General features: G+C 48.6%; 1 protein-coding gene across 2 annotated transcripts in view; it reads left to right on the top strand.

Moving 5' to 3' along the window:
• Positions 1-3668: 3668 nt before the first annotated feature.
• Positions 3669-10016, top strand: part of LOC105486073 (protocadherin 10) — a 62319-nt gene continuing 55971 nt past the window's right edge. For both annotated transcript variants that reach the window (XM_011748751.3, XM_011748752.3), the window contains exons 1-3: positions 3669-7150; positions 8717-8775; positions 9318-9424. In XM_011748751.3, coding sequence (XP_011747053.1) covers positions 4520-7150; positions 8717-8775; positions 9318-9424 — 2797 coding nt within the window. In that variant the 5' untranslated portion in view covers positions 3669-4519. The remainder of the gene's footprint in view (positions 7151-8716; positions 8776-9317; positions 9425-10016) is intronic.

The raw sequence follows: 10016 nt of genomic DNA, 5'->3' as shown, positions 1-10016 counted from the left end.
CCTTTTGTATTTGCTCTCTGTGCTGTGCTTGCTGAGAATGACAAGTGCCAGGAACAAACATCTTGGTCAATCCTGGTGGAGTCTGGTTATTGATAAAGTAATTTTTTTCTTCCAATTCTAAAAAAGAAAAGAAAAAAAAAAAAAAACACTTCCCTCAAAGCTCTGGGCACATAGCAATAATAAGAGGATTTAGAAACAAATTGCTTTCAAGTCATGTTAAATCACTGCAAACACTCATTTATCCAAAGGCTGGTTAACAAACTTGTTTCTGCCCCACCCTCTGCAGCAAAGGGCAGAGAAGAAAGCAATCCCTTAACTCAGTTTCAAAGTTTGTAAAACACACTTGTGGGATCCTTAGCGCCCCCCTGTTTCTGCTGCACTTAAAGCCCAATGAAATAAAAAATATGCACTACTACTCTAATATATAAACCAGGACTTTTATGAAAACTGATTTTGATAACCTCCCTCCAAATAATAAAATTGCTTTTCCTCTGTTTCTTAGGGTGCTGTTTGTCCTGGGTCAAACAGTTTGCGTTCCTAGGGGGTGGAAGGGGGAGGGTGAAGAAGGGACTACATACAATAGATTTCCTTCTCCTTTTCCGCTCCAGTAACGGGGGAATTGAAGAACACAGAATATACATGATGCTCTACAGTTCAAAGATGCAGTCAACCTCGTTACTGAGGGTGCCGTATCAAACCTCATTTCACTAAATTCCGGGGTCCACAGGAGTAAGAATGAAAAAGAAAAACGAAAGGCAGGATCTGTTTAATTGACACAGCAAGGGAAAAAGTAAGCCTGTTACATTTTAGAGGCATTTTAAAAGGCAAATGTGGAGTGTTGTTTTGTTTTGTGGGTGACGGGGTGTGGTTGTTTTAAAGGCTCTAGGGTAAAGAAGCACAGAAGACTATTAATGCCAATATCTGATCTTGGCTCCAAACAAAATGCTCTTGGAATTGCCCTTTGCTGGAGCTATCTAGCGGGAGGCGGAGGACCAGGCTCTGTTCTGTTCTGCTGGGAAGAAGACCCCACCGTCACCCCGCCGGTCCCTGGCTGGCGCCACAGAGACTAGAAGTCGGAGAGGCGAGACCTCTAGGGGACCTGGGCTCAGCGACGCTGGTGCAGACACAGACACCTATGACCCAAGAAATCTCGTAGAGCCCCCAAAAGGCGAGCTCTCCAAAGCAAAATTCTCTGGTCTGCCCTATGCTGATTTCGCCGCTAGGAGACGCCTGTAACCCACGTTTGCGGAGAGAGTTCCATTCAAACACAGCTGCTACCAAAAAAAAAAAAAAAAAAAAAAAAAAAAAAAGCAGCTCAAGTGTTACAGTGGATGTAGTGATTATTTACAGGCAAATCTGGCCATCTCATCTCCACCTCTGGAAGCTCTCTGGTTTTCAGCATACGCCCCAAGTCAGCTCAAAGTTCATCTGTATTTCGGGGGCAGAAATCCTCTTCCCCAATTTCTGGATCTGCATTGTCATTCAGCTGCATGTCTCTCACATGCAAACACGCGCGCACTCGCGCGCACACACACAAGTGTTTCCATACGTACAAATGAACACATTAGAAAATTACCGTCATTTTTTAAAAGGCTCCAGGATTCTGACGAGTCAGCTTGAAGAGCTCAAAACATTTCATTTCAACTCTGCAGATCTGAAGAAAAAGAAAGGGGGGAGGGGTGGGAAGTACAGATGCAATACCGTATTAATATTCAGATACACTATAATCTCCTTTTCATTGATCCACAGGTCCCTTTATACACTGCCGCTCCATTCTCAGCCGCAGACATGATGCTAAAATCATTTTAACTGCAGCGGTTTTCGCTTGGCTTTGGTCAGTCTTCAATTTACTGCAGCTGGAAAAGGATTAGCCATTTTTGCTGGCATCCTTTCCTTCTAAGCGCTCAAAGGCAGGACCCATCTTCATGAAAGAACGAAGTGCGGGGGCCGGGGGGACCCGGCGTTGCGGGGAGGGGGGTGGCGCGGAAATCGAGGCAGTGCATTCGCGGGACTCTCAGAAGCACGTCTCAGGCTACAATCACGCCCATGGACACCTGCCCTCCTTAATTCCCTGCCAGGAGGGAATGGCAACGTATCTCCGGGTCGGGAAAAAGACTCTACCTTTCCCGCAGGTTGTGGTGGTCGTATTCTTGGGTCATTCATTACCAGAAAGCAGCAAAGGACCTTCCTATCTCTTTGCAAAGGAAGGAGGTTGAATAGGGGCTTCTATCGTGAATAAACAACCAATTCCTTGCTAGTAGCCCGTTAATTAAAAATATATATTTACATATCTTTCCTTAGAGAATTGGCATTCTATCCACTCTCTAGCATTAAAGAGTTCGCGCTGTTTTTTAACTTCACAAGAACTATCTATGTAGATGTGCCACGTTGCCCCTGCGCCTCCGGAATGGGCACTGACAGCTGGTCAAGCGCGTCCTTCAGAACTCAGGAAGGCTCCGCTGGGGCTTACACATAGCTAAGCCCTGGGCCAGGGAGGATGGATGCAAGTACCGTGCATGTGCAAACGTGTTCGCAGATACCCGCAGCGGTGCACACTCGGGTCCCTCTTGTGCACGGTTCCTGCCCACCACTCCGCCCGCCTTCGCCGCCGCCCTACTGTCCTCACCCCGCGGGCTGACCCCAGGATTGGCAGAAATCAGTGGTCAAGTCTAGCATGGTGGGTAAAGGGATCGATCTCCAATTGCCAAAAAAATTAGAAAATAGTCGGTGTTCCCAGCCGCTGCGTGGCACTTGGCCGCACAAGGCGCAGGGATATCAGAGGCGCTTTGCAGCGCTTGGCTTTGCTGTGTGCCGGTTGCCCAAGGGCCCGGCGTTAGGATGGCGGGCTCGTGGGAAGCGGCTCAAATCAAACCCCTCAGTCACTGATAAACGCACTCACGGCTCGAAGCTAGGTCCTCGAGTGAGTTAATCTACTTGGTAAGTATTTTGTGAATATGTATTTAGGGAAGAAAGAGGCACGTCGAACGCGTCTGCCCGTCTATAAGCGCTGTCATCCCACATCCTTTAGCGTGAATTCCTCCGCTTTTTAGGAGCCACCTCCACCCCCCACTCCGTTTGCTTCACCCCTTTCCTCGCGGCCCCGTCAGACCCCTCACCCTTAGATTGGCACATGTCATATAATACCCACTTTTGAAATGCCCTGCCAATCTCTGCTAGGGTCCCTTAATTAGGTAACCCTTGCCAATTAGTGGCCCCTGCGCTACTTTTTCCCCTTCCAGATGATTTAGTTCCATGATCCGTATCAGGGAAAATACCTTAAAGGAAAAAGAATGTTAGCATCATTGGAAATCCCGCTCCTAGGAGAGGATACCGCAGCTGTTGCTATTATGTTTTCGCATTTGCTGATGCAAACAGGGGAACCTCTCTATTCCCTCCCCATTACCTGCGGCTGGGGACTGGGAACTTTCCGCGGCAGTGTCCCCAGCCAGCGCCTCGGGACCTGCGGGGCTGTTCTCGCTCTCACACTCACACTCACCCCGGCCGCTCGGGCGAGAGTTCTGTCCCGCCCCGCCCGGCTGCCCCGTGACGTGTCTGTTTGGCGGCCGGTTTGGCCAGTCACCGGCAGCCCGGTGGGTGGTGCTCCTCGGCGATTGGTTGGCAGAATGAGGGCGCTGCGCAAAAACGGAGAAGCCGAGCGCTCGGAGCTCAGAAACTGCCAGTCCAGACCACAAGCTCAGAGGCTGAAGCAGGAGGAAGGAAGGACTGGAAGGAAAAAGAGGTTAGAGGGAAAGAGGCTTGGGAAGAAAACAGCAGAAAAGAAATTGCTCATTACACTTACAGAGAGGCAAGTAACGGTGGAGATGAGGACAGAGGGAACCAAGACGATGAAAGACAAAAAATACAAATAGAACGAAAGAGGAAAAAAATGTCAAGAAGAACATCCATCCGGAGAAATGAAGAGAATGAAAGTTTTAAGCTGCAGAGCCGTTCTGTGCTTTTCCGGCACAAAATTCTGTCGCTGATTTTAAGCCCTTTTGCATTTGCCAGCCGTTGACATTAAGAGGCATGTTTAACGGTGCCAACAGCATCTCCTTTTCCTTCTCCTCTTCCTCCTCTTCTTCTTCTTCTTCCTCCTCCTCCTCTTTTTCCTCCTCCTCATTCTCCTCCCATCAGCAAGAAGAGAAACCGAGGACAGTCTTGAAATACCGAAATTTCCTCTTTGGGATTTGCCAGCGCCGCGTTGCGCCAAGACTGTCGGAATAAAGGACGCTGACTATTGTATTATTGTTATTTTATTAATTGGTCAGTGGAAAGATTACAGATGAGGAAAGGGGACGCCTGTCACCCTTCCTCTGCTAAGATTAAAAAAATGAGGCTGGATTGCGGGAAGCTCTAAAATGAAGCAAAAGGAGTAAGATTTTTAAAGACAGAAAGCCACAGGAGCCCCTACGTAGCGCACTTTTATTTGTATTTTTTCAGATTTTTTTTTTTCGTGGTGGTGGGGGAGGTGATTGGGTAGCTGACTGGCTGCGGGAAGCTACTTCCTTTCCTTTTGGAGATGATTGTGCTATTATTCTTTGCCTTGCTCTGGATGGTGGAAGGAGTCTTTTCCCAGCTTCACTACACGGTACAGGAGGAGCAGGAACATGGCACTTTCGTGGGGAATATCGCTGAAGATCTGGGTCTGGACATTACAAAACTTTCGGCTCGCGGGTTTCAGACGGTGCCAAACTCAAGGACCCCCTACTTAGACCTCAACCTGGAGACCGGGGTGCTGTACGTGAACGAGAAAATAGACCGCGAGCAAATCTGCAAACAGAGCCCCTCCTGTGTCCTGCACCTGGAGGTCTTTCTGGAGAACCCCCTGGAGCTGTTCCAGGTGGAGATCGAGGTGCTGGACATTAATGACAACCCCCCCTCTTTCCCGGAGCCGGACCTGACGGTGGAAATCTCTGAAAGCGCCACACCAGGCACTCGCTTCCCCTTGGAGAGCGCATTCGACCCAGACGTGGGCACCAACTCCTTGCGCGACTACGAGATCACCCCCAACAGCTACTTCTCCCTGGACGTGCAGACCCAGGGGGATGGCAACCGATTCGCTGAGCTGGTGCTGGAGAAGCCACTGGACCGAGAGCAGCAAGCGGTGCACCGCTACGTGCTGACCGCGGTGGACGGGGGAGGAGGGGGAGGAGTAGGAGAAGGAGGGGGAGGTGGCGGGGGAGCAGGCCTGCCCCCCCAGCAGCAGCGCACCGGCACGGCCCTACTCACCATCCGAGTGCTGGACTCCAATGACAATGTGCCCGCTTTCGACCAACCCGTCTACACTGTGTCCCTACCAGAGAACTCGCCCCCAGGCACTCTCGTGATCCAGCTCAACGCCACCGACCCGGACGAGGGCCAGAACGGTGAGGTCGTGTACTCCTTCAGCAGCCACATTTCGCCCCGGGCGCGGGAGCTTTTCGGACTCTCGCCGCGCACTGGCCGACTGGAGGTAAGCGGCGAGTTGGACTATGAAGAGAGCCCAGTGTACCAAGTGTACGTGCAAGCCAAGGACCTGGGCCCCAACGCCGTGCCTGCGCACTGCAAGGTGCTAGTGCGAGTGTTGGATGCTAACGACAACGCGCCAGAGATCAGCTTCAGCACCGTGAAGGAGGCGGTGAGCGAGGGTGCGGCGCCCGGCACTGTGGTGGCCCTTTTCAGCGTGACTGACCGCGACTCAGAGGAGAATGGGCAGGTGCAGTGCGAGCTACTGGGAGACGTGCCTTTCCGCCTCAAGTCTTCATTTAAGAATTACTACACCATCGTTACCGAAGCCCCTCTGGACCGAGAGGCGGGGGATTCCTACACCCTGACCGTAGTGGCCCGGGACCGGGGCGAGCCTGCGCTCTCCACCAGTAAGTCGATCCAGGTACAAGTGTCGGATGTGAACGACAACGCGCCGCGTTTCAGCCAGCCGGTCTACGACGTGTATGTGACTGAGAACAACGTGCCTGGCGCCTACATCTACGCGGTGAGCGCCACCGACCGCGATGAGGGCGCCAACGCCCAGCTTGCCTACTCTATCCTCGAGTGCCAGATCCAAGGCATGAGCGTCTTCACCTACGTGTCTATCAACTCTGAGAACGGCTACTTGTACGCCCTGCGCTCCTTCGACTATGAGCAGCTCAAGGACTTCAGTTTTCAGGTGGAAGCCCGGGACGCTGGCAGCCCCCAGGCGCTGGCGGGTAACGCCACTGTCAACATCCTCATAGTAGATCAAAATGACAACGCCCCTGCCATCGTGGCGCCTCTACCAGGGCGCAACGGGACTCCAGCTCGTGAGGTGCTGCCCCGCTCGGCTGAGCCGGGTTACCTGCTCACCCGCGTGGCCGCCGTGGACGCGGACGATGGCGAGAACGCCCGGCTCACTTATAGCATCGTGCGTGGCAACGAAATGAACCTCTTTCGCATGGACTGGCGCACCGGGGAGCTGCGCACAGCGCGCCGAGTCCCGGCCAAGCGCGACCCCCAGCGGCCTTATGAGCTGGTGATCGAGGTGCGCGACCATGGGCAGCCGCCCCTGTCCTCTACCGCCACCCTGGTGGTTCAGCTGGTGGATGGCGCCGTGGAGCCCCAGGGCGGGGGCGGGAGCGGAGGCGGAGGGTCAGGAGAGCACCAGCGCCCCAGCCGCTCTGGCGGCGGGGAAACCTCGCTAGACCTCACCCTCATCCTCATCATCGCGTTGGGCTCGGTGTCCTTCATCTTCCTGCTGGCCATGATCGTGCTGGCCGTGCGTTGCCAAAAAGAGAAAAAGCTCAACATCTACACTTGTCTGGCCAGCGATTGCTGCCTCTGCTGCTGCTGCTGCGGTGGTGGAGGTTCGACCTGCTGTGGCCGCCAAGCCCGCGCGCGCAAGAAGAAACTCAGCAAGTCGGACATCATGCTGGTGCAGAGCTCCAATGTGCCCAGTAACCCGGCCCAGGTGCCGGTGGAGGAGTCCGGGGGCTTTGGCTCCCACCACCACAACCAGAATTACTGCTACCAGGTCTGCCTGACCCCAGAGTCCGCCAAGACCGACCTGATGTTTCTTAAGCCCTGCAGCCCTTCGCGGAGTACGGACACTGAGCACAACCCCTGCGGGGCCATAGTCACCGGTTACACCGACCAGCAGCCTGATATCATCTCCAACGGAAGCATTTTGTCCAACGAGGTAAGGCTGAAGCGAAAGGACCACCATCTCTCATCTCCTCCATCAGAAAGCCTCCTCTAGCCCGGCCCTTGTATCTCTGGTGCACTGTGTATCTATTTTTAGGATATTACCTTATGTGTATCGTTGTGGGAGCGGAGATGGGCGGTCACCTTCTCCCACTCCTTGGTGTGTAACGTAACTTTCGCGTTGTTCCACCCCTTCACATTTATTTTCATTCCGTCCCCTTGGTACTTTGCCACCTTGGAGCTCCCTCCTTTGCTCTTCCATCTTTCCTTTAAAACCTTAATTCCTGTCAGCCCTTTCCCTTCTCAGTAACCTGGGGATAAAGGGAAATTGCGTGAAGGGAGAGGGAAATGTGGAGGAGGGACTTACTTTCTAGCACTGGCAAAGGTCTTTTTTCTTTGCGTCTGTCCCAGGCGTTAATAAAGTTGGCTCTATTTAGCTTTGTTTAACTATGCTTTCAGTCGCCTGTACAAGTAAGCTATAGATTGTTTAACTTTACACAGTTGTCTAACCTCGAATGCATGTTTTAGTGAACAAGTTATCAGATCCTTGTCCTCTGAACTCGGGTTGCAAAAAAATCCTTCAGTTCGGCTCTGGACAGCATTTACAGACGCTCTTGAAGCCGAGCGCCCACACAGTGTGAATTTGAATGAAGCTGCTTTGGCACAAACCCCTGTTAAGAGTAAACTAACGAAAGGCTTAAACAATTGTTGTCTTAAATATATCTTTTTAGCTAATAATCACCTTCTTGCCACTGTTTTGGATAAATCACTGCTGTTGGCTTTCTTCATAAAAGAATTTGGCTTGTCAATTCTGACTTCTTTTTAAAAGGATGGAGAAGTGACAGAGCTGGAGGGTGGGGGTTGGGGGGAGAACAAAGTTGGTTTATGTAAAAGAAAGTTTGGACCGGAAAGGTGTGTGGGCGGTAGAGGTGGGGAGGCAAATGCAGAGATCCTTTGGAGTGGAAAAGAATGGGGGTGTGGCGGGGAGGGCAGGATTATGAACTCCTTTCCTGGCAGGTTATTTTATTTGAGTCTTAGATATTATTAATTGACTTTCATGAATATTTGTACAGCTCATTTGTATCTTAAGCACATTTTGAAAATAAACAACAACATAATTCCACAAAATATCCAAACTTTTTGCTTATTGAGCGTGCTGTTTTTCTTGTGTCAACCAGTATGCACCTAAACACTTTTTTTAAGCCACTGAAAAAAAAGACTGCAGAATATAAACAGGTTGACTCTGTTAGAGACAATAGTATATGTGCTTTAGCCATGAAGTCATTTGTATTTTCTCTTTAAAAAAAACACACACACATTTAAAGTTAGCCAATTTTATTTTTTTAACCTTTACAAGTGACTAAAATGTGGTTTCAAGTGTCTCTGCCTATCTCCCCTGCCCTTACACAGAAATCACTAGGATGAGGTCTTAGGAGAGCTTGGAAATTCATAAAAATATATACAATTACTTAAGCTAGATATAGTCCCTAACCTCAAAAGTAGACTACTAGTTCAACCCATAGCATTCAAATGCTCTTGATTTATTTATTTTTTTTTCTAGACTAAACACCAGCGAGCAGAGCTCAGCTATCTAGTTGACAGACCTCGCCGAGTTAACAGGTATGGACTCTTTTTTTCCCTAGAAGTAATGGACAATTTACTACCTAGTAAAAGTAGGAAGTAGGTATATTATTCTAAATTAAAATTAAAATGTATAAAATATTTTCAATCAAGGCAGGACATAAATATGGATTATATTGTGTTTCCTAAACAAAACATTAAAAATTATACATTATATTTCATTTATATACATTTAAAATATATTTGAATATTTTGTCAATTTACACTCCTACAGGGCTTCTGATAGTCTTCCTTACTGTTCCAAATGTATATATATTTTATGAAAATGTTATAAACATGTATTTAGCTCCAATTGTAGAATAATGCCTAAATTTTATATGACTTAAGTGCTCAAAATGACTGTTAATCGATCATTTTTAAAGAGTTACGCTTAGGTTACAAAAACTAGCTTTATGCAGAAACAAAGCCAACTAAGAGGTCTGTGGGTCTGCAGCACCATCTGTGACCATGTGGTGGCAGAAGAATGTTTTCTGTGTTTCTTCACCTTTTTTATTCTAATATTCACATTTTTGTACTTCTAGTTCTGCATTCCAGGAAGCCGACATAGTAAGCTCTAAGGACAGTGGTCATGGAGACAGTGAACAGGGAGATAGTGATCATGATGCCACCAACCGTGCCCAGTCAGCTGGTAAGTGTGATCAAAGGGCAATCTAAATGCTAACTTTTATAGTTTTTATTTTTAAAAATAAACCCAGGAAGGATGATGTCCTAGGCAATTTTCCGTATGTTTAATGCTGGTAACTCTACAGAAAAAGAGTGTCACTCTACTTTGATAATTGCAGACTTAAAGAGAATTGTAAAAATGCAATGCTCCTTTGGAGAGTTAAAGTTAGGAATTCATTGTGGAGAGTTTCAGAATATGAAATATATCTTGCTTATGTAATGTTCTTTAATGGACACATTGCATACAGAAAGACATAGCTCTCTCACCTGGTCCAGTTACCAGTCTTCAGTCAATTAAGGTATTCTTAAACTTGTTTATGGATGAGATAACTGAAGATGGATAAAATTGATTGACCTGCACAAGGTCACAAGAGGATTAATAGATGACTGAACACTAGAATCCACATTTCTTGTTTTCCAGGGCAATGCATTTTACACACCACCAAGTATTGAATGAGAAAAGTAATGGTGATTAAAAGTCATTAATGGGTTGAAAACAGGGTTTCTAATCTTGAGTCTTAGGCTTCAGAATGTTAGGTAATACGTGATAATGTGTA

This window comes from Macaca nemestrina, chromosome 3 (genome assembly GCF_043159975.1).
Source record: "Macaca nemestrina isolate mMacNem1 chromosome 3, mMacNem.hap1, whole genome shotgun sequence".
Taxonomy (NCBI): domain Eukaryota; kingdom Metazoa; phylum Chordata; class Mammalia; order Primates; family Cercopithecidae; genus Macaca; species Macaca nemestrina.
The sequence above is the reverse complement of the archived record's forward strand: the minus strand, read 5'-3'. Positions and strand labels throughout refer to the sequence as shown.